Genomic DNA, 27,308 nt, shown 5'->3' with positions numbered 1-27,308 from the left:
TAAATCCGATAACAATGTATTATAATACCTGAGAATCTACAACTATTGATGAAACACACTTGAGTATATTCTCGTGGCAGAGAAGTTTCATCATGGTCACCTCATGCTGAATATAGTGCGCGGCATCCTCCTCTAGATATTTATATTTTTAAAATCTTAAGTAGTAATCTTTGTTTGTCTGAAGTGTTTGTATGTCCAATCATAACTCAAGAACCTTAAGACCGATTTGACCAAAACTTTGATTGGGAAACTCGGTAGAACTATGGGATTGTTATAGGCTTGGTTTAACAATTCTTAGTTTAGTTCGTAACTTATATCCAGAAAGTTTAGATTTCCTCCCAATGCTGGGTTCCCAAGCTAGTTTACAATATTGTTTAACTAATTCAGAGAAACTAAAAACAACTTATCATTTCTCAATCACCATCAGAATTCAATAAAAGTATAAATCCATCGTTAATCAAATCAAATCAAATCAAATCAAATCAAATCAAATCAAATCAAATCAAATCAAATCAAATCAAATCAAATCAAATCAAATCAAAATCAAATCAAATCAAATCAAATCAAATCAAATCAAATCAAATCAAATCAGATCAAATCAAATCAAATCAAATCAAATCAAATCAGCCTTTTTGGAACATCCTAGTCCCGTGCCATATTCCCAATTAATTTCCAAGTAAGTGCATAGTCCCTTAACCTCACAACAGAACAAGATGAAAAATTCTACATAAATCAATAACATAATAAAATATACTATATTGACCTGCTCTTGTCTCAATAGTTCCCTCCAGTCCACCTTCATTGTATTTTTTGATGGCAACCCATTTACCACTAAAATAGGGATACCATTTATTTTTCAAAAATAGTTTTATTTTAATTTGGAGTTAAACTATTTTATTAGTTATTTGTAAACTTTTGATACTCAACAATAAAGCATACGTAAAAATAATATTTTACTTTTTCTTATATTTTGCGAGGTGCACAAAAGCTCCAAGAGAACCGGTTGTTCCAAGTAGCTTGCCAATCTGTAAACAAACAAACATTTAAATAAACATAGAGTTACTCAAATAAACAAAGAATAAAAAAATCCCAAACAAATATCATAACAACAAATATTTAAAAAAAGAATTAACAAAAATGGTAATAAACAAACAAACAATCAACAATGTGTCAAAAACATGTTAACTAAACAAATATATGTAAATATACAGACAAAAAATAAACATATTTAAAAATAAAAAAATATGTTTGAAAATTAACAAATGTGTTTCAAAATGAGCAAAATATTTTATAATAATTAAATTAGGGCAATGACAGGACCATGTCCAGATTACTAATTAATTTTCATAATAAGTCTTTTTCTTTGAAATCTAATTAAGTCTTTAACTAACCTGAAACTGGGATTGCAGAGAATCCACAGAATTAAATGTTGACATTTTCTCAAATTTTTTACAAAATAATATTTTCTAATCACTATGTTTCGTCTTTTAAACACACACACACAATGTCTAAATCACAAATGTAATTGATGCAGTAGTCCTGATAGTCAATGTGCGAATCAATCAATCAAACTAAAATCACGAATGTTTAAACAGAAAAGATTTGTTTAATCAGTTTTCTTGTCTCCTGTGGCAGTAGTGGCGTGAGGAGAATCTGAAATTTGGACAAAGATTATTTTCTTTTTATTTTAACAATTATTGAAAATATTTAATAAAACTCACCGGCTGTAACTTCCTTTGTTTTAGCAAATGGGCACTTAGCTTCAGATTTAGTATCAGAATCCGTAGGAACAGGGGTAGTTTCAACCTAGATAGATAGTTAGATAGATAGATAGATATGGATAGTTAGATAGATATGGATAGTTGGAAGATAGCCTTTAAGATAGTGCGTGATAGAGAAATATATTGTAAATGGATAAATTTGGATAATTTAATAATAAAACTAATGAGAATGATATTATCAAATCAAACATCATGGATAGATAATTAAATAAGACAGGTGAATTAAGACGCACACTGAAACAGTTAAATAGTAACAATTTTTTAATAAATATTCAATACAAAATGTCTTAAAACATTTTTATGAATCAGAAATGAGTAAGTTTTACCAATATTGTGAGGGATAAGTAATAGGTATTAAAAATTTTTTTTTCTTAAAATTTTTATTTATTTTTTACCTTGGCCCAAGGGTTGTAAAACTTCAGAACAATCGGTTGAAGAAATCTACAAAAAAAAAGTTAAAATAAAAATAAAAGTAAACAAAAGAACAGTTCCTTTGATAAAGTCTAACTGTGCTTAATAGTTGAACACTTCCTTTCATAAGGTCTACCTCTTCTAAATGAATTATCACTTCTTTTAATAAAGTTTATCAGTGCTAAATAGTTAATCAATCACTTCCATTAATAAAGTTTACTTGTGCCGAAAGATTGAACACTTCCTTTAATAAAGTTTAACTCTGCCAAATAGTTGAACACTCCCTTTAAAAAAGTTAACCTGTGCTAAATAGTTGAACACTCCCTTTATTAAAGTCTACCTGTGCTAAATAGTTGAACACTCTCTTTATTAAAGTTTACCTGTGCTAGATAAATGAACACTCCCTTTATTAAAGTCTACCTGTGCTAAATAGTTGAGCACTCCCTTTATTAAAGTTTACCTGTGCTAAATAGTTGAACACTCCCTTTATTAAAGTCTACCTGTGCTAAATAGTTGAACACTCCCTTTAATAAAGTTTACCTGTGATAAATAGTTGAACACTCCCTTTATTAAAGTTTACCTGTGCTAAATAGTTGATCACTCCTTTAACAAAGATTACCTGTGCTAAATAGTTGAACACTCCCTTTATTAAAGTTTACCTGTGCTAAATAGTTGAACACTCCCTTTAACCATGTTTACCTGTGCTAAATAGTTAAACACTCCCTTTAATAAAGTTTACCTCTGCTAAATAGTTGAGCACTCCCTTTATTTAAGTCTACCTCTGCAAAATAGTTGAACACTCCCTTTATTAAAGTTTACCTCTGCTAAATAGTTAAACACTCCCTTTATTAAAGTTGATCTCTGCTAAATAGTTAAACACTCCCTTTATTTAAGTCTACCTCTGCTAAATAGTTGAGCACTCCCTTTATTAAAGTTTACCTTTGCTTAATAGTTGAACACTCCCTTTATTAAAGTTTACCTGTGCTAAATAGTTGAACACTTCCTTTATTAAAGTTTACCTCTGCTAAAACGTTCAGCACTCCCTTTATTAAAGTTTACCTCTGCTAAATAGTTGAACACTCCCTTTATTAAAGTTTACCTCTGCTAAAACGTTCAGCACTCCCTTTATTAAAGTTTACCTCTGCTAAATAGTTGAACACTCCCTTTATTAAAGTTGACCTCTGCTAAAACGTTTAGCACTCCCTTTATTAAAGTTTACCTGTGCCAAATCCAAAGCAGGACTGGTATAACTATGCAAGGCACACAGACCATTCTTCAACTCTGAAAATTTTCTTTCAATTTCAACATTCAAATAATTTGTATAATAATAACAATGATTTAAGTCAGCTAATGTACATCATATTCATGATACTGAAAATGCTCTTTAAGAATAAATGTAAAATCATTAAAATTTGTTTAAACTGTAATATCTTATTTTTTAAAATCTAATTTTTTAAAGGAAAAAGTTAAATATATCTTAAGCCTCCTAAATTTACAGAAACTTACATCTGAAATATAAACATTTAGCTAATTTGAGTAAAATAAAGTTTTTAAAGAGAGGTCGAAACAACTGAGTAAAGCCTAATTTTACAAAAAGAACAGCCGAAAAAAAAAATTAATATCTATACACAGTCTACATATTTTTTAAGAACTATAAAACATTGACTAAAATTGATCCACAGCAAAACGATACAAAAACAAATAAATACATTTTTTCTTCTTCTATTGTGTTAGTCCCATGTACTCTCTTGTATGATGCCACAGTACCAGACAAATCAAACTATGTGGCCCAATTCTAAAACAAAGTAAGCATTAAAAAAGAGGTAATTAAATAAATAAATCAATAAAAAAAAAAGAATGAAAGATGAAGGACACCAAAACAGGATTTTTTTAATGGTTTGATTAAATATTGATATAAGCTAAACTCCAAATTTACTGGAATTTTAACAGAAATATATTCAAATAGTAAAAATTTATAAAAAGAGACTGATAAGACTAAAGTGACCATTTTGNATTAGTTCCAAAACTAACACTTGGCTCATTTGTAACACTGAGTGTTAGAAATGGGCACAAATTGAAAGACTGGGTTTTTGGAATCCAGGCCCATATCCAGAGTAAAAGTCGATAATAAAAACTATAATTCACATTTTATTAAACATGACGAGGACAACAATTCCCAATTTTAAACTTTTTTAAATCAAAATTATTATACGAGTTCATTTTATATTAAAGCTCTTGACCGTTTTCAAGACAATGTTAGGTTTTCCATTTTCAATCATATCCTGAATTTGAAACACTGTCGCGTTTTCGAGACAAAACCCACTTTCTCTTTTTTGAGTATAATTCTTCACAATTCAAAACAAAACTCACTTTCATAACTTACAAAATAAATCACTGAAAACAAAAACTATCTTATGAAGACTAAATTAACTTCTTAATTATTTCTAAAATCTAGAATCACACCTTATTATTAGTTTGAAATTGACACTTATTGTTCCAATATATAGTCTTAGCCATTTTTTATAAATATATGGTGTAATTTTGTTCTATTCGTCTTGGATTTAAAGATATATACTCTTGAAAAAGATAACTTTGCAGATTTGGCCCATTTCTAACACTCAGTGTTAGAAATGGGCCAATAGTTAGTTTTGGAACTAATAGCCCCTGGAATATTTACCTATTGGTCCGGGGTTGGTTGTATAACCGGGTAGAGATAACATCAAACGGATTGATAACTACTGATATCACAAACCCTAAATAACAAGGAATATAACAAACCCAAACTAACAAAGAATATAAAAAACTCTAAATAACAGGGGATGTAACAAACCCTTAATAATAAGGGATATAACAAGCCTTAGATTACAAGGGATATAACAAACCTAAAATAACAAGGGATATAACAAACCTTAGATAACAAGGGATAAAACAATCCCAAAATAACAAGGGATATAAAAACCTTAGATAACAAGGGATATACAAACCCAAAATAACAAGGGATATAACAAACCCTAAATAACAAGAGATATAACAAACCCTAAATAACAAGGGATATAACAAACCCTAAATAACAAGGGGTATAACATACTATAAATAACAGGGGATGTAACAAACCCTAAATAACAAGGGATAAAACAAACTCTAAATATCAAAAGATATAACAAATCCTAAATAACAACAGATTTAACAAACCCTAATTAACAAACTCTAAATATCAAAAGATATAACAAATCCTAAATAACTAAGTTCCCTATCTATTAAAAAAGCTAGAAAGTCGAATTCCTGTTTTTCATTATTATGGATTGAAGTATGAAGTCCAACCGGGGTAAGTAATATCAATTAATGAAACTGTCTTGTATTATCATGCAGGGCAATATGTTTTTTTGGCCGGGATTTTTGCTTTATTTGTTTGTTTAAGGTTTAAATTCAAGAATTTTAAACAGGAACATACTGAGTGATAACAAATCTTTAACTTAAATCGAAAACAAACAAAAAAGTAAAAATACATATTTTCCCAAATGATAACACGACAGGGATATATAACTTTATTCAATTAATGTTTAATAATATTGTGTGTTTTTTTCTTAAAATCCGCGAAATAAAAAGGGAAACCTGCTTTACCGATATGAAGTGTTACTTATTTGCCTCGGAACAAAAAAAGAAACTTTTTATATCCAAGATCATTAAATTATGAGTAAAATGCGGGATAAAAATTCTCTCAAAATTAAATTAAGATATTTTTCAGGGGGGGGGGGGCATTTTAATTCCACCCCCAGAATAATTTGTTTAAAGAAGACATTTCGGAAAATGCTTTAACTCAGAATTGTTTCTGGAAAAGTTGGTAGCTTTAGCTTTCCTCCCCATCAGCATCCTTGAAATTATTTCTGGATTTTACGATAGACTGAATCATCCCACGTCATTCAACAGAACCCATCGGCATTAACGCCTTTATGGTGTTTATCAATTATGAGTTTAAGTAAGGTTTGATTTCAAGATTGATAAATTAGTAAACATTAACTTTCTTAATCCAATTGAATAGTTGTTTTCAACAAACCTGATAGAAAAGCTCCAACTAGGTTATTTTGCCAGCTTCCTTTCTTCCCCCAGCCCAACCGATCTATTAAAGGAGTTTAATACAAACCATAAGAAATAAAAAAGAATGGGTTTATTTGAAAGGAAACCCGGCATGGAGATCCCAAGACCACCAAGTCCGAGCGCATCGCATCAACATGCAGCATATACTGCCGGGACCCATTTATAATAATTTAAAAATAACTAATCTTCAGAACAATATCATTATATGCCTGTGCAGTGTGCACTCAGACTTACCCTTGCAAAGCATTAGCATTTCTAGACCATGGTTGAATGAACTGGCTCTCATTGATATGATACGATTTATAACATTATGGGTTCAAAAGAGTCTTTTTGTGATTTCATAGCTCTCATCTGGATTAATTCTCATTTTGAAATTATTTTACTTATTTTCTGTAGAAACCCAGTGCTCACTTTCTAGATATGCTACAAGCAAGTTTGTAAATAACAAAATGTGGTTGAATAAAAAAATAAACATAATCTATCTATTGTTTCTTAGATAATGATTTAAAGTTATTGTTATAGTATTAGAAAATGATCATGAAAGATCCCCAGACTGCCATCCGAGTAAGGTTCTCAGTCAGGAATCTTAAATGTAATCTATATTTACTGATACACATCAAGATTTTCCAATCAGGTCCCCCAACCAGAGTTACTTTTCTAAGATTCAACATTTTCAACTCCTGGCTTTATACCTAGCTTCTCTTGGGTGTAACTGTATGTGACTAACTGAGCAGCACTTCCAATACTAGATTTATATTATTAATTTCAATCATGTGAAAATATTTATTTTGGTGTCCAATTAACATAATGATGCTGTTAATGTTAAATTTTAATGAAATTAGTAACAATATTAATATAATTAAATCCCTAATTCTAGGAATGGAAGACGAGGCTCCCTGCCATAAACCACGAATCCCTCCATCATTGTAAATGGTTCTAAAAAAAAATAATTGTTTGTATTTTGGGTCTGACAAATCAAGTATTTTATCAACCATACAGAATTGTGATTAAATATAAACCATATATTTGTTCAATGCACCCTCCTTTGTTAATTAGAGGTTAAAATAATTACAAAAACTAAGACTGTGATTGAAAAAGAATGTGACAGAATTGAAGGGACACAGTAAATACCTAAAGGCACTCAGTTCTTAATTACAGCCCTGAATAGTTCTATATATTCAAGGGTCTGTACTAGTCTCTTAAAGAGTGTACAAAGTAAGTACATTTGTACATGAAGATACTTCTGCAAAACGGAAGCCACCAAGTGCCAGAAGGTACAAATGGAGAACCAGAGGGGACTAAGAAAATACCTAAAAGCACTAAGCATGTTTTCATGGTTGTGTTGGGTTCCTACAGAAATCTGAGAGGAAGATGAAGTTTGAAGCTGGGTTTTCACAAGGAAAATCGGGGATCCAACTTGTCATTAGAGGTCGTTAGAGGTCATTAGAAGGTCAAACACTGGATTTGTTGCTGCAACTGTATTCCTGGGGTTTCTAGCTTTCGTTTGATATGCATAAAGCCATAGTTAAAACATTTTCATTTTTGGAGGTCATTTAGGTCATTAGAGGTCGTAAGAGGTCATTAGAAGATCATACACTGTATTTGTTGCTGCTACTGTATTCTCTGGGTTCCTAGCTTTCGTTTGATATGCATAAAGCCATAGTTGAAATATTTTCTATTTGTGGAGGTCATTAGAGGTCATTAGAGGTCATTAGAGGTCATTAAAATTCAATTTTATTTTATTTTAGGAATTTCGAACCCTAATTAGGCGTGCGGCCAAAAAATTGCAAGATTTGAACCAAAAATGAAGGCATCAAATGTGCCAACTCCACCATCCCCTTTAAGAAAAACAAAAAAGTAAATAAATAGATAAACTAATCAGCCATCGTAAATCTGAATTGGAAATATTACATAATCAAATAATTTTTATCTCTCTCTAAACACTTCTTTGAAGCACCTAATGCTAATACTTACCAAATCCTCCAATCACACCCGATATAACACTACAGCCTAGTGACCTCGAAAGACTAACTTCACCTTCCTTAGAAGTTTAAAATCTTCAAGAATAATAAAAAATTCCTTTCCTCAGGGTTGAATTCCCAGATCACCATTATTTGTTCTAACTACTATTTTTTTATCTAAAAAATATTCACCCCCCACCTTAATTATTTTATTTTTTTTAATCTAATTAAGATTAAATCTTTCCTTGTTGGTTAAACAGCCTTTGTTTTCAAGTTCTGCATAGATTCCTAGGCGTAAACCATTCATTACCAACTAAACAGTACAATTAATAATCTAACAAATCAAATAAAATACTTATTGAAGTAATCATTATATTATTTACATTAATAAATGAAGGTTTCAGTATGAATGAATGAAAGAATGAATAAGTAAACATCTTTAAATGGTAACAAACAATACTTTAAAAAAGTTGGATAATGTCTGAAGGGTTTTCTTACTTGGTAAAGGCAGGCTGGAACCAGGCCAGATTGAAGAGCTAGAATTCCATCTGTACGAGCCAGTACATATAGACCATGGAAGGGACCCCTATCAATAGTAATTAATGTGCACACATTCAAGTGTTGGCAGACTTTAAACTTGAATCATTATAAAATGTGAAAATAATTTAAGGATATAAGATTGTTAAAAAAAAAAGGTAGCCACTTCCAAGTGTGATTACTGGTCATGGCGATTCTAGTTTAGTCAGTTTAAACTTATAAGTCCATAAAAAGGGGTTGGTAGAGCAAGAATATTTGGGAGGTGAATCTGAAACTTAGTCATGCTAAGCACAAAAGCTAAACAAATCCTACAGTAACACCTTCCTTAAAAACAATAAGTTTGGAGAAATTTCTTTTATGTAGTACCGTAAGGTTTATGAGAGCTGAACTGCAAATGAAGCCATATAAAAGAAATTACATCATATCTGTGTATTATGTAAAGTAAGAAAGAGGGAAAATATCTGTTACAAGGAGGAATTAATTCACATGAACACAAAACACATAACAATTTAGGGTGGGTAAAAATTTTAGCCTTCAAGATCCATTTAAATCAATCCCACAAAATAAAACAGTAAGGGTTTGGACGGAAACCTGAAAACAATACTTCCCATGTGTAAAACATAAAAGCCTTAGGATATTCTTAATACAGAAGAAAAAATACAAAAAAAAAACAGAAAAATAGCAAAACAACAGAAAGTAACTCTGGACAGCTATCAGAGCTCTGGACTAACAAATGAAAATAAATATCAATACCTATATGTCTGAGCATAATTCCCCCTGGCTTTAAGTTCCCCCTGTAATTGTAACCGATTCTTTACAACCTTCAAACAAAAATTGTAAAAAAAAATTATTTTTGAAAATAACTTTTTTTTAGACAAATAGCTTTAGTAATAATAAGTGAGATGTATTTGTCATTGTTAAAATAATTATTTTTATAATTGTTAATCTTGTTTTAATTCCTACCTCTAGAGGATTTGTAAACAAACATGCCCCTGAGGCAGCCAATCCTCCAGCCAAAATCTCCATTTTTAAAGATTTTTTTTTACGAAAACATAGTCTGAAATTAATAGTTTGAATTTATCACAAGAAAATATCACACGCCCATCACAATGAGAAAAGGATGTTTAATATCTCCAGCTAAAATCTCCATTTTTAAAGATTTTTTTTTTACAAAAACATAGTCTGAAATTAATAGTTTGAATTTATCACAAGAAAATATCACACGCCCATCACAATGAGAAAAGGATGTTTAATACTAATTACTAGAAAGTTGAAAGCAGCAAAAGGCCACATTGATCACATTTAAACAACATCTTAAAAAAGCCAAAGAAAATGATTTTTATTATAACTTTTGACTCAATGTTTAGTGATGAGCAACCACTTGGTTTTGGGGTGTAAAACAGGTACTACAAACAAATGAGAAGTTTCACAAATTATAATTTTTGGGGTTTTGTTAAAGGATTAAATTTTTAATTGTTAAATAAAAGCAAACTTTTACAGATAACAGTTATAAAATATTTGATCCTTATAGATTTTAGTGGTGCCTTTAGAAAAATCAGGTCCAAGCTTTTACTTGTATTAAATAATTAACAATCTAGTGGATGGTACCATAGTAAGAATAACTTATGAACTTCTGTTTCAACATTTTCTAAAGGCTGAATTTAGGTAGCATCATAAGCACATTAAACATATAGTTAGCCCGGTCAACTTAATTGCAAACAACACTTGTCATACAGCAGCCTCAACAAACTTTTCTTGTTCCCTTATCATTAATACAGGTAGCACTCTTTCAGTGGAATTACATAAAAAACTGGATTTCTACATAACTTTTGATATGGTTATGGACATCTGTGGATTATCACTTTTTATAGTTATTTCATCAAATGATTGGGAAACAAGACAAAATGTGGTTGAGAATTTTTTCCTTTTTCACAAGAACTAGACATTTAGATTATTTCACAAGAGTTATGTAATTATAGATATATTTGATGGTCTCCACAGATGTGTGATTTTTCTCTGAGTTAGCAGAATAGAGCTTTTTCTAGATCCTCTCAGCAACAGAATAGAATGAGGTTTTTCTGAAGGAGTTGGCAAGGTTAAATCTCAATACTGTCACCATTAATTTTCAATGTCTCTGAGATTGGGTTATAAAACAGTTTTATAATTGAGGAATCCTAGATTTTTATTAATGACTTGATATCTATCAGTAACCTTTTTTGCAGGCATTACACTATTTATGCTATGTCTCTACTAGATTTTCATTGGACCATAAATCAATTTTCATTCATTGGAATTAATGCTCTGCCTCTACAGAATTATTTTGCCTTGACAATAAAGTAACCCTCCTTCAGTGGATAATGGTTGACCTGCAAAAATAGTTCTTAGAATTACAGGCTATATGACTGCTAGATTTTCACCTGACATCAGTAAGCACTACTTCAGTGGAGTTACACGCAATGCCTCCACAGGATTTTAACATTACCATTAATTGTTTTCCTTGGGATTTTCACTTCTCCTCGGGTTTCAGCTGACCATCTTTCAAAATTCTTTAATAAAATCAAAGTCTATGCAAAATTTCATTATTATTGCTAAGATACCACTTTTTCAGTGGAATTACATGCTATGTCTCCACAAGATTTCCTCCTGAACAGTAAAAATTAAATTAAAATTATATAATAAATTATATAACTGCTAGATTATCATCAACTGACATCAGTGAGCTCTACTTCAGTGGAATTACACGCAATGCCTCCACAGGATTTTCACATTTCTAATAACTGTTTTCCGTGGGATTTTCACTTAATCACCACTATGCTTCTACTTGGGTTTCATCTGACCATTTTTAAAATTCTTTAATAAAATCAAAGTCTATGCAAAATTTCATTATTATTGCTTAGATAGCACTTTTTCAGTGGAATTACATGCTATGTCTCCATAAGATTTCCTCCTGACCAGTAAAAGTTTAATTAAAATTATGAATTAAATTATATAACTGCCAGATTTTCACCTGACATCAGTAAGCACTACTTTAGTGGAGTTATATGCAATGCCTCCGCAGGATTTTAACATTACCATTAACTGTTTTCCTTGGGATTTTCACTTAATCACTACTATGCTTCTACTTGGGTTTCATCTGACCATTTTTTTAAATTCTTTAATAAAATCTAAGTCTATGCAAAATTTAATTATTATTATTAAAATTATAAATCAAATTATAAAACTGCCAGATTTTCACCTGACATCAGTAAGCACTACTTCAGTGGAGTTATATGCAATGCCTCCGCAGGATTTTAACATTACCATTAACTGTTTTCACTGGGATTTTCACTTAATCACCACTATGTTTCTACTAGGGTTTCATCTGACCATTTTTTAAAATTCTTTAATACAATCAAAGTCTAAGCAAAATTTCATTATTATTGCTAAGATACCACTTTTTCAGTGGAATTACATGCTATGTCTCCAAGAGATTTCCTCCTGACCAGTACAAATTTAATTAAAATTATATAATAAATTATATAACTGCTAGATTTTCATCAACTTACATTAGTAAGCTCTACTTCAGTGGAATTACTGGGGTTTCATCTCACTATCTTTTAGAATCTTTAATAGAATCAAAGTCTAAGCAGAATTTTCATTATTATTGCTAAGATAGCATTTCTTCAATAGAATTACATTAAATTAAATTATTTAACTACTGGATTTTAAACTGACATCAGTTAGCACTACTTCAGTGGAATTACACCCCATGCCTTCACAGGACCACAAAGCCCCTTCTTCAGTGGACTACACACTATGCCTCTTCTGGATTTTCATCTTATTATCTTACAGCACTACATCAGTAGAATTGCATGCTGTGTCTCTCCAGGACTTTCCCATGGCAGTTGTTAGAACTCCTTCAGTAGAATTACATGCTATGCCTCAACAGGATTTTCCTTTATCATAAAGTAACACTCCTTTGACCTTCAGTGGTTTAAGATTAACCAGGTGAAAATACTTTAGTTAACAGGGGAATTAGAGGCTATACCAAGGTAGATTCTCACTTGACATCAGCACAGCACTCATTCAGTGGAATTGAACGCAATGCCTTTACAGGACAATAAAGGCCTTTCTTTAATGGAATACTTGCAATGCTTCATAAAGTAACAATCCTTCAATGGTTTAAGGTTAACACTGTAAAAACACATATTTAGTCATGGTTAGAAATACAGGATGACATCTGCTGTGTAACTCTTACCTCTCAATCTCACCTTAAAAATGAAACAAAGATGCTAAACAGTTTTAAACACAAGATTTCATGCTATGCTGATACCTCAACATTGGAGAATAATTATCATTGTTGAAGGTTGTACTAAATAAGGTTTCCTCCTGACCAGTGTAAATTTATTTTATATATTAATCTTGCAAAGTCATTCATGGCAGCAACTTTGTAAAGTGAGAAGAAACTGGGGATTTGTGGGATTCAAAGTCAAGCGTGCAGATTTAATACCTACTGAATTGCCAGTGGAAGACTGAGTTTTTTTACTCAGTAATCAAATACTAACAACCTATGGCAAATGCTTTAATAAAACCATCTCTTTAATATTCTTTCCTAAGCAATTTGTACAGCAGAGTTTCCAGCAGATCATTATCATGCCTCTAAAAGGTTGTCTCTTCATGAATGAGGTTGTTGATAACTCAATGCCATTATTAATCCACATTCTTACTATGTTGGTTATCTTTTGAAGAAGATCCAATGTTTTCAAGTTCCCTATTTTTTACTTCATTCTCTAATTCCTTGTTGAGTTGTTGTAAGTTCTTTGGCTATTCCATTTGTATCAGTTTTTAGATCATAAATTGTATGCATTAAGAAGATTTCATAACATTATGTCACTTTATCGCATCATAAATTGCATTTACTTCTGAACTTTTTTCTGAAAAGTATTGTTAATGGTTCATATGCCACCAGTTTAAAGTAACATTTTATTTAATTTTGTATCCTTTACAGCTGCAAAGAATTGAGGTTTAATGAAACCCTCCTGATCTCCAGGGGATAGGATCACATTGTTGCTGGACCGGTAGAATTTTAATCCTGCCTCCAGACACATCTGTTAAATAGAGCACATCATAAACACCAAGCTTTAAAATCAAAACCTTTAAAGCAAAAAACATTTTAAGCAGATTCTAGCAAATTGTTCATAATTTGTTGGGTTTGAACAGTGAAACTTATAGGCATGGCATTTTAAAGTGATATTTGAGGTCATTAGANATTGCCATTTTCCAAATAAGAATTTATTTTAAAATCTAAAGCAAATATTTTTGAGGTTACTTGATGTGACATATTCCTTGACATCAATGTAAATGAAGATCTGAGATTGATGCCGCATACCTACAGTACAAAACCAATATTTAGACAAGCATTTCTCCCATTTTAATTAGTGATTTCTCCCGTTTTAATCAGTGTTATCTTTGTTATTATAATCTGTGAAACCCATCGATTAATGAAGTTTGGTAAAGACTAGTACATCAAGAAATTAGCAAGATAAAAAGTTAATGAATTATTGAGCCTTTAAAATAACAATCAAAGGCTTTGAGAAAGAACTGTCAGAGACTTGGTAAATTATGAAAAACATCTGTTGTCAAAAGAACTGTCTACTTTTGGATTATTATCTGGATAAAATATTTCCCTGAGATAACCCCTTCGTCTCCAGGTTCTCCAGCAGACATGTGAATATGCTGACGGTTCATCCTACTCAACCCTTGGGTCCTAACACAACATTTATAATTTACACCTTACAGAAGCAGCATTGAATGTCCAAGTGGTTAAGTACCAATTTAACTAGGAAATAAGCACTATTTTATATTTAAATTTGGACATTTGAATAAGAAATAAACATAAGAATAAACCTTGCCTAATGGACTGCCAGGCTTTAAATGTAGTTCCATGAATGGCTTTGGGAACATCTTCTGCATCACTTATCTACAGAAACCATGACATCATGATTAGAAATTATTCATCAGTGAAACTTTTTTAAAGATTGCTTTAAAGTCAGGATTAAATGTCAACCTACTACTTGTTTGAGAAATATCGGAAATAATGCTAAATCATCAACAATATCTGGTACTTACTCAATACTTAAATGAAGTTTCTAAATTATATAATGTCATTCCTCTGTCATTTCCACACTGACGTTCTTAATTGAGTGTCCCTAAATACAAAGCCTAATTACATAAGACTTTAATGAATAAGTCTGAATATAATCTGCGGTAGAATCAGGCTATTCTATCAAAGATTAACAATTTTTAGACAGTTTTAAACAAGTTATTATATCAATATAATTAAACAAGACATTCATATATATATATTCCCTAAAGTTTAGATTTTAAATAAAAATACCATTAATAAAGAATGTTTCAGCTTTTTTACTTTTCATTTCCAACAAATTTAACATTTTATGATTTAACACCCCTTTATTATTTCTTTTAAATAGTTATATAGGGTTCTCTGCAGCATATTGAAGATCTATATAATAAAACTCTTCGCTCATTTATATATTTGCAATAGCTGGCCGTAAGGCTGGACTAAATTAGCTGAAATTCTAAGAGGGAACTTGGCAACGCCGGGCACTTTAACTACTATATAATGAAATTATATAAAAAATGAAAATAGTGATTAGTTTGACATTGAATAGTTTACACTCATTAATGAGGACTGTAATCATAATTTCCTGTGACCCTCCATTGCTATTGATATGTCCGAATCACAACAGTACCCTTAAAAGCTTTGTCTGATCAAGAATAAATTAGATATCCGTTTTAAAAACTGATAAATTTCCTTCATGGGTTCTCTACAAAAATTGCATGAATATTTCTGATTTTAGAAACAATCGAGAAATTAACAGAATTGAACACTTCAAGCTAAAAAAACGTTCCACAGTTATGATCAGATTAAATTAAATTGCAAATACAGTCCCTTTCATTGATGTAAAACAGAAACTAGAAAATACCTTTAAACCGTGAATGTGTGAGGACATCTTTGACAGGAAGGTATCCTCCCTCCTAGAAAATAATGTTGAATTGACCGGATCCAAACAATCAATTCATTTCATTTTAATTAGCAAATTAAAAACACTTCAGTGTTACAAATTATTGTTAATATTATCAGTTGGAAAGGAAAATTTTTATCTGGAAAAAAAATTAAACGAAAAGCAAGAAAGGGCACAAAACATCTCACCAAGAATTTGAATCCGTTCTTTTCCGCATTATGACGCAGTAACCAAGCTAATGCCTACAGAAGATACGACAGATCAAAGTTAAGAAATTAATCTGACAATCCACTCTAAAAATGGAAAGTCTGTTGCAATTACATGTTTAGTCCCTTCATGACAAAATTTTATCTGTGCGCTTCCCTTGGAAAGTTTTACACGATCAAATGCTTCTGCCATTCTTAAAACAAGAAGAGACTTCTTTCTGAGACCTCGGCCTTGATTTCCACGGAATAATGATCGTCTTATTATTATTATTTTTTAATAATCAATTCATGTTTAAATCTGAAAAAATATAAATTTCTAATATTTAGTTTTGAACAAATATTCCGGTGAGAAGGTATCCACCGCCCCCCGACATCAGAACTGTAGGATGTGTTCTCTACAATATCAATCAATCAATCAATTTTAATCACTAAGATAAGAAATAATTAAATTGGTACTTTCATCCAAGGTTTCTTAAAGGACCTGTTTTAATAGACGAATGCAGCATAAAGACATCATATAATAAACTTATTCATCATATTTTTGTTGGTAAAAGTAGCACATTTCCCCACTGAAATAAACGATAATTTTAAAAATTCTGATCAATCAACATTTTGGTGTAGATCGTATTTGCGGCATTGCGCTATTTCCGTCACGTCATAAGATAAATGCGGTTTTTCGCAATTTACTCTTTATCAATATATTTATGTATGTAGTAATTTCTGATTTATCTATGTTCGTTTATCTATCTTATCATGTTTTATGTTGACCCTTAATGACCAGTACGGTCAGTTTTAATTTCACCTTTTGTGAAAATCCGCGAACTATTTTTGTTTTGTTTTACGATGTACACAAAGAGAACATGTTCACAATTAATTTAGAAGATGGGTGCGAAGCGCCCTATAAGGCTAGTATATTACATTTCTAAATGTTTGCTAAAGGTTATATTTGCATTTTTTTAGGGCAGTGAAAAAAATTGTATTTAAGAAACCTTGAATGAAAATTGTTTATGACCTAAACTGTGGTTGTGTGGCCTTTCGAGAAGAATCTTGAAAAAAAACCAAGAAAACTTAACAAAAATATTTAAGAAAGTAAACATCACATTTTTATTTGTAAATAATATAAGGAGTTACCAAATTCTTGATTTGATTTATCAGTTTTGGATTTGAGTGATTATAAAAGAGCATTTTCAATGATTGATTAATTGATTGATTGTATTCCTGGGGTAGGACTTGATGATTCCTAAGCCAGGTTTCTGATAAGTTGACCATCACAGCTAGTCCGGCCTCTTTAATCTGCATATACGCTTCCAGTAGAGGTTCCTAGATTCATATAGATAGATAGATATACCTTGTAAGGACTGTATAGTGTATGCACAGAAAGGTCTAGATGAACCAATATATATTAAGCCAGGTACAGGATAGATAGATAGATAGATAGATGGATAGATAGTTAGATAGATAGATATTTAGATATTTAGATTGATATATCTACCTTGTAAGGACTGTATAAACAGAAAGGTCTAGATGAACCAATGTATTTAGCCAGGTACAGGATAGATATATAGATAGATAGATAGATAGTCCTGATTCACAATAGTACCAACGAAACCTTTAAATTATCAATAATGAACAAGATGTTGTCGTTTTTTTATGTTCAAGTATTCAATTCTGAAAATTTATTTTTCCCTGTTGTAGAAATGCACAAGTCACTTTTATAGCAAAAGCACAATTGAAAAAAATCAGTTTTCAAAACTTCAAACATTGATATCTAATTCATACTTGATCAGACAAAGCTTTTAAGGGTACTGTTGATCAAGTATTAGGCATTGCCATCTTTGTATGAACTTGGAAGGTCCCTTGAAATCATGCCTTTATTATAGTTAGATCAAGGTTATATTTGCATTTTTTTAGTGCAGTGAAAAAAATTGTATTTAAGAAACCTCGGATGATAATGAAAATTGTTTATGACCTAAAATGTGGTTGTGTGGCCTTTCGAGTAGAATCTTGAAAAAAAACCAAGAAAACTTAACAAAAATATTTAAGAAAGTAAACATCACATTTTTATTTGTAAATAATATAAGGAGTTACCAAATACCTGACTGCAAACTCCAACCCATGATGTACAGCGACACTTTGCCAAGAGAAGATCTGTTTCTCTTCAATGACATCAAGCGGAACTTAACAAGAAAACAAGGAGTCTGTAGCAGACGGGATGCCGATGTTAGAGGACTGAAAGTTCGATGTGTCCGTCGAGATCAGCACAGGACAAGAGGTTGCGATGGCTTTCCGCAAGGGTTGCTATCCCTCACGCCGTGGAACGGTACCAGGGGAAAGATCAGGATGAAACCCGGAGCAGATCAAATCCAAATAGAGAGGTCGAAGTCCAATGCTGATGATATTAGATGATAAGTTAATGAGAGATAGTTAGCTTCGTAAACTATACTCTCATCACCTTTTCCCCGGGTATTTTGTAGTAATTTCTGATTTATCTATGTTCGTTTATCTATCTTATCATGTTTTATGTTGACCCTTAATGACCAGAACGGTCAGTTTTAATTTCACCTGTATATAAAATAAATTAGTTGAGTACAACCTGTTGATTTATACAGACGTATCTGGAGCCTAGAGTTTTGGCTAGAGAGAGAGAGAGTCGGTTAGATTCTAAAATAAGAATTTGAGTGTAGTTATCGCATCTAGATATCTTACATGTATATACGAGCTGACGATAATCTACTCGAAAAATAATTTCTTCAAAAAAAAAATCTTGCATTATGGCGCGCGATTCAGTAAAAGAATATGCTATAATCAAAAAAGAGTTAATTCATTATAAATCCTATAAGAATTTATATTTCAAAATCAAAATTTTTGGTTTAATCCATTCGTGTCTGCATGACGCTGTTTTAAAGAAATAAAAACAATTTTCAGACTTAAAATAATTACCTTTACAAATTAAGACATTTTGCCAGAAGGCAAAACGGGTGAGGGTCGGACGGCATAGGGGTAAGCGCATGCCGCAAATCCCATTTTGTGACGTCATCTATGGATCAGTAAAACTGGCACGGGTCGCTTCCCCCCCCCCCTTGGCCTGTAAGCGTGATTTCAAGTGACCCTCCATACAAACATGGCAATACCTGATTCACAATAGTACCAACGAAACCTTTAAATTATCAAGAATGTTATGTTATGTTATGAATGTTTTCGTTTTTTTAATATTTAAGTATTTTATTCTGAAAATTTCTTTATTTTTCCCTATTGTAGAAATGCGCAAGTCACTTTTATAGCAAAAGCACAATTGAAAAAAATCAGTCTACAAAACTTCAAACATTGATATCATAATTCATGCTTGATCAGACAAAGCTTTTAAGGGTACTGTTGATCAAGTATTAGGCATTGCCATCTTTGTATGAACTTGGAAGGTCACTTGAAATTATGCTTCTATATATAAATTTGACTTGTCTGTCTGTCTGTCTGTTTGTCTGTTTGTTTGTTTGTTTGTATCCCATAAACGTCAAAACGGCTGAACCGATCGGGCCCAAATTTTTTGTGGGACCTCTAGGAGCCCAGGGAAGGTTTATGAATCATCAAAATTTCAAATATTTGTCTCTATCAAAATTCGATCGTCATTAAATTTTTTAAAATTTTGAAAATCCGCGAAATTTTTTGTAAAAATCCGCGAATTATTTTTGTTTAGTTTTACGATGTACACAAAGAGAACATGTTTACAATTAATTTAGAAGATGGGCGCGAAGCGCCCTCTAAGGCTAGAAAGAAGGGCGCGAAGCGCCTTGAATTTCTAGTAACTTTAAAAATAACAAGCTTGGGAACCCAGCGCTGCCAAGGTTACTAAAAGTTACTCCCGCCGTTTACCCGCACTTGAACGATTTCACCGGGAAACTTTTTCGCTATTAAAGTCGACCAACTCAACTAAGAATCTTAAAACCAAGTTATGATCGGACAAACAAACAGAGATTACAACTTTATATATAGATATTCTTAACATAGAATCTAATGTAAAATGTCCAAGTATTATTATAATTGTCAAATTCAAGTGCGCGAGTTTTGAATTTAGGATTATAACTAAAAACGCTCAAATATGTTCCTAAATTTTTCATTCCAAATCTGGAATTTTGCGCATTTTTTCCTCAAGGGTTTTGATCATTCAGGACCTTAACCTTAGAAACATATTTAAAAAAAGTAAACAATCCATGAAAGAAATTCGTTCTCAGAAAGAAGGATATAGTACAGAGATAACCAGAAAACTCTGGAATAGGAAGACGACATTAAGTCTCAAGTTAAGACTTTGAGTAGACAAATGAACATGAGACACAGCAATTGTGCAGTGTAACCAGACCTGTTTAAGTTGATAAGTAAAACTATTTGCTTCATAACAGCAAATATACTTAAGTATTGCTATAATGTCGTCTTCCTATTCCATAGTTTTCTGGTTCTCATAGTATATTACCTTAGATTCATTCTGAATGTTTTCACCACCTCTCCACCATTCTCCTCTCTATCACAATTCTCCTCTTTATCTCCATTCTCTTTTGTGTCTCCGTTCTTCTTCATTCTTGGGTATAAGACTTTTAAACCATTTTCTTCTTATATACGCAATAGATAAAAGTAAGATTAGTATCCAATTGAATTCGATATCAGCTTATACCTCCCTTCTTTTTTCGCAAACATTCCCTTTTATGACTCACAAGACTCATCGATATCAGCCCCAGTAAACAAGATTTGATTTAATTCGAAAACAAAATTTTAAAAACATCCCATCATTCATGCAATCCAGATTTGAAGTAGAGCAATAATTTCTTTTCTTTGACACAATATTTAAATATTTTTCATGATTTTTTGCAAGTTTTATTTCACCTAGGGATCTGAGATGTTGGATGTTTATAGTTTTCAACTGCTCACTCTGCTCAGAACAAACAACATTTTTTTGTAACATAATCCACTCAATCCTTAATTAGGATCCCGAATCCGGAATTCAGAATAATTTTAGCTTCATGGATCCGGATCAGCAAAAATATCTACAAAACTACCAATTATGAAGAAAACTTGGCGCAAGTTAGAACTTTCAAATTAAAAAAAAAACAATTTAAAGAGCAGTAGTTCCACCTTCTCTACCTAGTACAACTACTTTTTGCCTTTTAATAAATCTAGTCGCAGATTATAACAATAAGTTTAAATTAAATATTTAATAAAATGTTGAATTTGATCTTTCCTTCTGTAGACCCATAGAGTTGAGTGCTGTAGTTTGAGGTTGACCAGTTTGATAAATATGGACCAACTCTCCACAACCTAGATAAACACAACAACAACATAGAGTTAAGTGCTGTAGTTTGGGGTTGACCAGTCTGAGAAATATGGACCAACTCTCCACAACCTAAAAAGGCACAACAAAATAGGAGTTTTATATAAATTTCTCAGACAAGGACATCAGATAGAACTAATGTTGGTCGCGATCAACTCCTAAAATCTTTAGGCTTCAGCCTATACCCCCTTTCATTTTACTTTGAACAGTCCCTTTAAGGGGGCTGTATATTACGTAATTTTAAATTACTCTCCATTTAAATACTGGCATTTAAAATTCACAACCTAGGAAACACAACAAAATGTCATATTAGGTGCCACAAGAATACTTAAATTAATTTAGTTTGGTTTTCTTCAATAAATCGAAATATGAACAGAAATCTTAAAATCTCCGGTAATATTAAGAGCACAAAAAAGGTAAACCACATTTTTAAACTAATTTTTTAAATCGTATTTTTTTTCAAAATAAATGTCTCGACTGAATATTGAATGCCGAACTACATTGCAAGCAAAACGACATGTTTCCTATTCTTCCCATTAGGAAAACTCAGTATCTTTTCCAATAAGACACTCTGCCTGTAACTTCAATCTCTATTATCTTACCTCCAATACGTTCCAGCATTGCAGCGACTACAAGCCCCTGTGCACCCGTCTCATAAATCAAATATCTCTATCAAAAAAACGGCCACAACTTAATTTATAATCTTATTCAAATATCGGCCCCCACTAAAAATATAATCTTATTCAAATATCGGCCACAACCAAAGATATAATCTTATTCAAATATTGGCCCCCACTAAAAATATAATCTTATTCCAATATCGGCCACAACTAAAGATATAATCTTATTCAAATATCGGCCCCCACTAAAAATATAATCTTATTCCAATATCGGCCACAACCAAAAGAGTTAAGTGCTGTAGTTTGAGGTTGACCGGTTTGATAAATATGGACCAACTCCCCACAACCTAGATAAACACAACAACAACGTAGAGTTAAGTGTTGTAGTTTGGGGTTGACCGGTTCCACAACCTAACAAAGCAAGTTTTGTATAACTCGGACACAGTTTCACAACAAAATGTCATTAGGTGCAGAAAGAATACTTAAGTTAATTTAGCCAAGTTTAGTTTTCTTCAATAAATCGAAATCTGAACAGAAATCTTAAAATCTCCGGTAATATTAAGAGCACAAAAAAGGTAAACCACATTTTTAAACTTATTTTTCTAAATCATACTTGTAAAATAAATGTCTCGACTGAATAGTGAATGCCGAACTACATTGCAAGCAAAACGACATGTTTCCTATTCTTCCCATTAGGAAAACCCTGTATCTTTTAAATTAATGTTTCAAAATATAACTTGTAAAATCAAAGTCTCAAATGAATATCGCAATACATTCTTCCAATAAGACACTCTGTTTGTACCTTGAAACTCTATTATCTTACCTCCAAGTCGTTCCAACATTGCAGCGACTACAAGCCCCTGTGCACCCGTCTCATAAATCAAATATCGGCCACCACTAAACATATGTTTCTATTAAAAAAACGGCCACCAGTAACATGTTTTTATATTACAAAAAAAATCGACCACAACCAAAGATATAATCTTATTCAAATATCGGCCCCCACTAAATATTATCTTATTCCAATATCGGCCACAACTAAAGATATAATCCCATTTAAATATCGGCCGCCACTAAATAAATATTTCTACTAAAAAATCGGCCACGCATGAACAAATAATTCAAATATGGCAGAATTATGTAGACGTAGTTAAACCTCTTCTCGTGGTTTAAATTGAAGAGAAGTGGCTTAACTTAGTCCACATAGTTTAACTACTATTCCCTGTTATAGTTGCTACCTCTGTATGTTTACCATGTTGAGGATTTGAGAGAGTGAATCTATTCTTAAATTCATGATTTTCACCGGATCTACTTTATACAGAATATCCATCAGTAACCTGTAAAGGGACTATTAGCTGGTTTCAAGGGGTTCCAACATTTCATCAATGTTATTAAAAAGTCAAAACGNACCTGATCAATCAATCAATCAATCAATAGATTAGCCAATTCATTCATTCAGTTAACTAATAAATAAATCCTCTCTCGCACAATCATTCAAACATCAATCATTTTTCAGATCAACCAATCAGCCAGTCAATAAACATCTTGCAATTTAATATCAACCCATTAATCCGTTCATCCTTCATCATTATAATTTCAGTAGACCCTAATTTAATCAATCAATCAATAAATACAATTATTTCTCTATTTTATACTAGGGTTGACCAGAAAAAGAACCAGCAGAGACATCTATTAAAGATTTATAAAAAAATGGAACTAAAAGTTCACATTTCAAACGTATTTAAGATGAGAAAATGTCGCTAGTATATTGTTTACCTGTAAGAAATAAAGACTCAAAATCTACAACTTCATCAGCCTTCTTCAGTTGGAATACTTTCTAGAATCAAATTCATGGTGAAAGGGACTGTCGTCGTAATTTCCCAAGAGGGCATGCCCGATTTACAATGATACCCATTAATCATTTATATCTGTTCCGATTTAAAAAATGTTTGATTTTTTTCTGAAAAAAATCTGCGGGCCATGTTCATTTATTCTTGATCAGACATTGCCAATAAGAGTAATATATACATTCTCAATTGGGGAAAATATTGGAATTTTTTGTGCAAAAAGTATAAATAAAAAACTAAGCAATTTAATGTAAATTTTTAATTTTTATATAATGGTAAAACTATTAGTTAATAACAACATCAAAAATACAGAAGATTTCGAAAAAGGTCGTCTTCATATTCCAAAGTTTTATGGGTGTCAATGTATAATATTACAAAAAAGTTTGCTGACCTTGTTAGCAGGATCTGAAACCATCTCAAAAGTAGTTCCATACTTCTCCCCAACCACACCTTTAGATTTTACATTACATTACATGGAAAAAAAAGATTATTTATTTTTTTGTAAAAGAATTACACCATTTTCAGATACTTTGTCAAAAAAAGAAGCAAATTTTGCAAATATGTGAAATTTCAAGTAAGATAAAAATTTATTGATTGTTTTAACACATACAGTCATAACTAGAAAACTTTGCAATAGGAAGACGATTTTAAGACTCAAGTTATGCTTGGGACACAGCAATTGCACAGTAGTGAAAACAGACATTTTTCACTTAATTAGTGATTTAATAAGTGCCTAGTAAAACTTTTTTGCTTTGTAACAACCAAAAACACACATAAGTATTGCTGAAAAGTCGTCTTCCTATTCCAGAGTTTTCTGTTTATCCCCGTAGTATATATTATTTTTTTTTTATTAACAACTAAAATTACACCATTAATAAAAGAATATTTAAAGAGACTGTAAATCAAAGTTTTCAATGACTTCTAATTGATAGTCGCATTTCCGCGTCACAACGATAATGGGAAATAGTCGAAATTTAACACTGGTCAAACTAGAAAGGGATGTCTTCCACAATCCACATTGTTGGTCAAATAAAGGTTGTAAATTGAACATACCAATCTAAAAATGAAGGGTCACCTGAAATTACTACTNAGGGGTGGGGGAGTGCTATAGAAACATATAATAGATTACGGAATCTACCTGATAGGTTGACAATATCCCTCCCTAGCTGCAGGTTCTTCCCTGGGTTTAGAACATGTGTTCTCATATAATTAAACTTCTGCAGGATAACCGTTTCACCAACAGTTATACGCAATTCATCTGCATCTGTCGTACGCAATTCAACTTCACCAGTCGTATGAAAATTTCCATCTTCCACCGTACATGGTTTGCCCCCCTCTAAGATCAGATAACAATGAAAAAATACAATTTTCAAATACAACATAAAACGTTAAGTTGTTAATTCGAAAGTTTAAAAAAATAATAATATTCGTCTATGCCAGAAATCCGCTTATGAAAATTCTTAGTTTTTATTGCTAATGCAAACTGTAGTCAGTGTCCGAATTTAATGAATTTGAGCCGCATCTTAATTCTGCCAAAAACCGGTTTCAATTGAGCGCCGGCTTAAATCTTGAAACATTGAATATAAGTTTAAGTGAAACCAACCATATTTGAGCCGCCGCTCAAATTCTTTAACTTCGGACTCAGAACATTTGAGTTGTGATCCTCGGGATCAAGCATTGATCTCCTTCTTATGCAGATTTTTAAATTAATTTAATTCCACTAATTTATTTAATGCAGGAATAACGTTAATTGAAGGATCATGCATTAATTCTCAAGTTAGATAGTGCCGACATTGGAGATCGAGATAAAGCGTTCATACTGGGGAGACGAGGAAGGGGGGGGGGGAAGTTTACTTTAACTCATATTTTCAGATCTACGGGATTAAAAAAAATTATTTGAAAATCATAAAATATCTTGATCTCCCTGTTACAGTTCTGGTGTCAACTTCCATTTTTATCTGAAAAATCTATTTTTAAACATTTTAAACAACTTTATTCAAACTGGAATACAAGCGGATGGATTAATCCCTTCTCCGGGTCTAAGATGAAATACAAGCGGATGGATTCATCTCTTCTCCAGGTCTACGATTGAATACAAGCGGATGAATTCATCCCTTCTCCGGGTCTAAGACTGAATGCGGAGAAACAACTTTATTCAATCTGACTGCGCGACACAAATTTCTCTGGATAGTCGAATACTTTAGGGAACTTGTCGCGCTGCTCAGGGGAGTAGTCGGCTAGGGTAGCAGGGACAGGTCTTAGGGGCTCAAGCTGACTTGTTATATTCTCCAGTAGATCTTCAGGGACCTAGGGGACAAAACATTATTTAAAAATATTAGGAAGATTTTAGTTTTTTAAAATTCATTCAATTCAAAAAGTTTGTTGAAGTTTTATGGCTGATTTATGACTGTATTGAAGTAATCAATTTTTTCCTCTTTATTTAGAAACCCATTTAAAAAATTTTATTTTGAATTTTTACAATTATTTGCCGAATTATCACGTTTTCTTTCAAGTTTTTTTTTCATGCCCACATGAAAAATGAAAAATTAGACATCAACAAGACATGCCCACCTCCCCTAAAATCATTTATTTTCACCAATTTTATTCCTATCTGAAAAAACCCCAAGTTTTTAAGAAAATAAACAACCATGAAAAAAAGTACCTTGTCCTCTGGAAATATATGAAGTCTAGCCATATTCTTGGGTCGAGTTAAATTCCCTTCAAGGTTATTATAACAAGCCTGTAATACAAATATTTATGTCATTTTTGGTTTGTAGGCTGGTTGGTTGGCTGGTTGGTTGGTTGGTTGGTTGGTTGGTTGGTTGGTTGGTTGGTTGGTTGGTTGGTTGGTTGGTTGGTTGGTTGGTTGGTTGGTTGGTTGGTTGGTTGGTTGGTTGGTTGGTTGGTTGGTTGGTTGGTTGGTTGGTTGGTTGGTTGGTTGGTTGGTTGGTTGGTTGGTTGGTTGGTTGGTTGGTTGGTTGGTTGGTTGGTTGGTTGGTTGGTTGGTTGGTTGGTTGGTTGGTTGGTTGGTTGGTTGGTTGGTTGGTTGGTTGGTTGGTTGGTTGGTTGGTTGGTTGGTTGGTTGGTTGGTTGGTTGGTTGGTTGGTTGGTTGGTTGGTTGGTTGGTTGGTTGGTTGNTCCTACCATATTGATCTTCTAATCCTACCATATTGATCTTCTAATCCTACCATATCGATCTTCTAATCCTACCATATTGATCTTCTAATCCTACCATATTGATATTCTAATCCTACCTTCCAAAGTATAAGAGTAGGATCTCTATCATGAAGTTGCCAGGCAGGAATCCATAGTGCACCATTAGTTACTCCAGAGTGCTTATGTGCCTGAATTCATTCATTCATTTATTTGTTCATTCATCCTTTAATTCATTCATACTTTCATCCTTTCATCCTTTCATTCATTCATTCATTCATTCATTCATTCATTCATTCATTCATTCATTCATTCATTCATTCATTCATTCATTCATTCATTCATTCATTCATTCATT

General features: G+C 32.0%; 6 protein-coding genes and 1 long non-coding RNA gene across 9 annotated transcripts in view; all 7 read right to left on the bottom strand.

The window, feature by feature from the left end:
• The window catches only part of LOC111703765 (STE20-related kinase adapter protein alpha), a gene marked incomplete at its 3' end in the record, with an annotated part of 5,816 nt that extends 4,332 nt beyond the window's left edge, over positions 1-1,484 (bottom strand). Inside the window, exons 1-4 of the mRNA XM_023475807.1 lie at positions 1,392-1,484; positions 958-1,025; positions 764-831; positions 29-132 (exon numbers count right to left, since the gene is read on the bottom strand). Coding sequence (XP_023331575.1) covers positions 29-132; positions 764-831; positions 958-1,025; positions 1,392-1,436 — 285 coding nt within the window. The remainder of the gene's footprint in view (positions 1-28; positions 133-763; positions 832-957; positions 1,026-1,391) is intronic.
• A 9-nt stretch (positions 1,485-1,493) lies between these two features.
• Positions 1,494-3,506, bottom strand: LOC111703778 (UPF0729 protein CG18508). The gene is made up of 4 exons (XM_023475823.1): positions 3,412-3,506; positions 2,177-2,222; positions 1,722-1,806; positions 1,494-1,653 (listed from the first exon to the last, which is right to left on the bottom strand). The coding sequence occupies exons 1-4, from the start codon at positions 3,462-3,464 to the stop codon at positions 1,607-1,609; spliced, it is 231 nt and encodes a 76-aa protein (XP_023331591.1). The 5' UTR covers positions 3,465-3,506; the 3' UTR covers positions 1,494-1,606.
• A 1,353-nt stretch (positions 3,507-4,859) lies between these two features.
• On the bottom strand, positions 4,860-9,905 carry LOC111703768 (solute carrier family 25 member 35). 3 transcript variants are annotated; one of them, XM_023475810.1, is made up of 10 exons: positions 9,749-9,867; positions 9,539-9,606; positions 8,747-8,834; positions 8,493-8,561; positions 8,262-8,328; positions 7,598-7,703; positions 7,155-7,223; positions 6,980-7,032; positions 6,247-6,309; positions 4,860-4,945 (listed from the first exon to the last, which is right to left on the bottom strand). In XM_023475810.1, exons 1-10 carry the CDS (start codon positions 9,809-9,811, stop codon positions 4,866-4,868), a joined length of 726 nt encoding a protein of 241 aa, XP_023331578.1. In that variant the 5' UTR covers positions 9,812-9,867; the 3' UTR covers positions 4,860-4,865. The 3 variants fall into 3 exon arrangements, with proteins under 3 accessions (XP_023331578.1, XP_023331579.1, XP_023331580.1); XM_023475811.1 differs by lacking the exon at positions 9,539-9,606 and having other exon boundaries at positions 8,493-8,536; positions 9,749-9,905; XM_023475812.1 differs by lacking the exons at positions 4,860-4,945; positions 6,247-6,309 and adding an exon at positions 6,850-6,872 and having other exon boundaries at positions 9,749-9,894.
• A 61-nt stretch (positions 9,906-9,966) lies between these two features.
• LOC111703767 (tRNA 2'-phosphotransferase 1) lies at positions 9,967-15,124 on the bottom strand. The gene is made up of 5 exons (XM_023475809.1): positions 14,935-15,124; positions 14,677-14,744; positions 14,452-14,531; positions 14,110-14,153; positions 9,967-13,872 (listed from the first exon to the last, which is right to left on the bottom strand). The coding sequence occupies exons 1-5, from the start codon at positions 14,941-14,943 to the stop codon at positions 13,735-13,737; spliced, it is 339 nt and encodes a 112-aa protein (XP_023331577.1). The 5' UTR covers positions 14,944-15,124; the 3' UTR covers positions 9,967-13,734.
• A 2,111-nt stretch (positions 15,125-17,235) lies between these two features.
• On the bottom strand, positions 17,236-17,575 carry LOC111703774 (uncharacterized). Its single transcript, XR_002765682.1, has 2 exons — positions 17,509-17,575; positions 17,236-17,336 (listed from the first exon to the last, which is right to left on the bottom strand). It is a non-coding gene; the product is annotated as an uncharacterized LOC111703774 (long non-coding RNA).
• Positions 17,576-23,691: 6,116 nt separating this feature from the next.
• LOC111703764 (uncharacterized) lies at positions 23,692-25,781 on the bottom strand. Its single transcript, XM_023475806.1, has 4 exons — positions 25,722-25,781; positions 24,936-25,133; positions 24,189-24,247; positions 23,692-23,787 (listed from the first exon to the last, which is right to left on the bottom strand). Exons 1-4 carry the CDS (start codon positions 25,747-25,749, stop codon positions 23,692-23,694), a joined length of 381 nt encoding a protein of 126 aa, XP_023331574.1. The 5' UTR covers positions 25,750-25,781.
• Positions 25,755-27,308, bottom strand: part of LOC111703760 (39S ribosomal protein L13, mitochondrial) — a gene marked incomplete in the record, with an annotated part of 5,577 nt that continues 4,023 nt past the window's right edge. Inside the window, 4 exon segments of the mRNA XM_023475802.1 lie at positions 25,755-25,787; positions 25,947-26,104; positions 26,460-26,537; positions 27,052-27,141. Coding sequence (XP_023331570.1) covers positions 25,949-26,104; positions 26,460-26,537; positions 27,052-27,141 — 324 coding nt within the window.

This window comes from Eurytemora carolleeae, unplaced genomic scaffold (genome assembly GCF_000591075.1).
Source record: "Eurytemora carolleeae unplaced genomic scaffold, Eaff_2.0 scaffold553, whole genome shotgun sequence".
Classification (NCBI taxonomy): domain Eukaryota; kingdom Metazoa; phylum Arthropoda; class Copepoda; order Calanoida; family Temoridae; genus Eurytemora; species Eurytemora carolleeae.
This window is presented reverse-complemented; position numbering and strand designations above follow the sequence as displayed.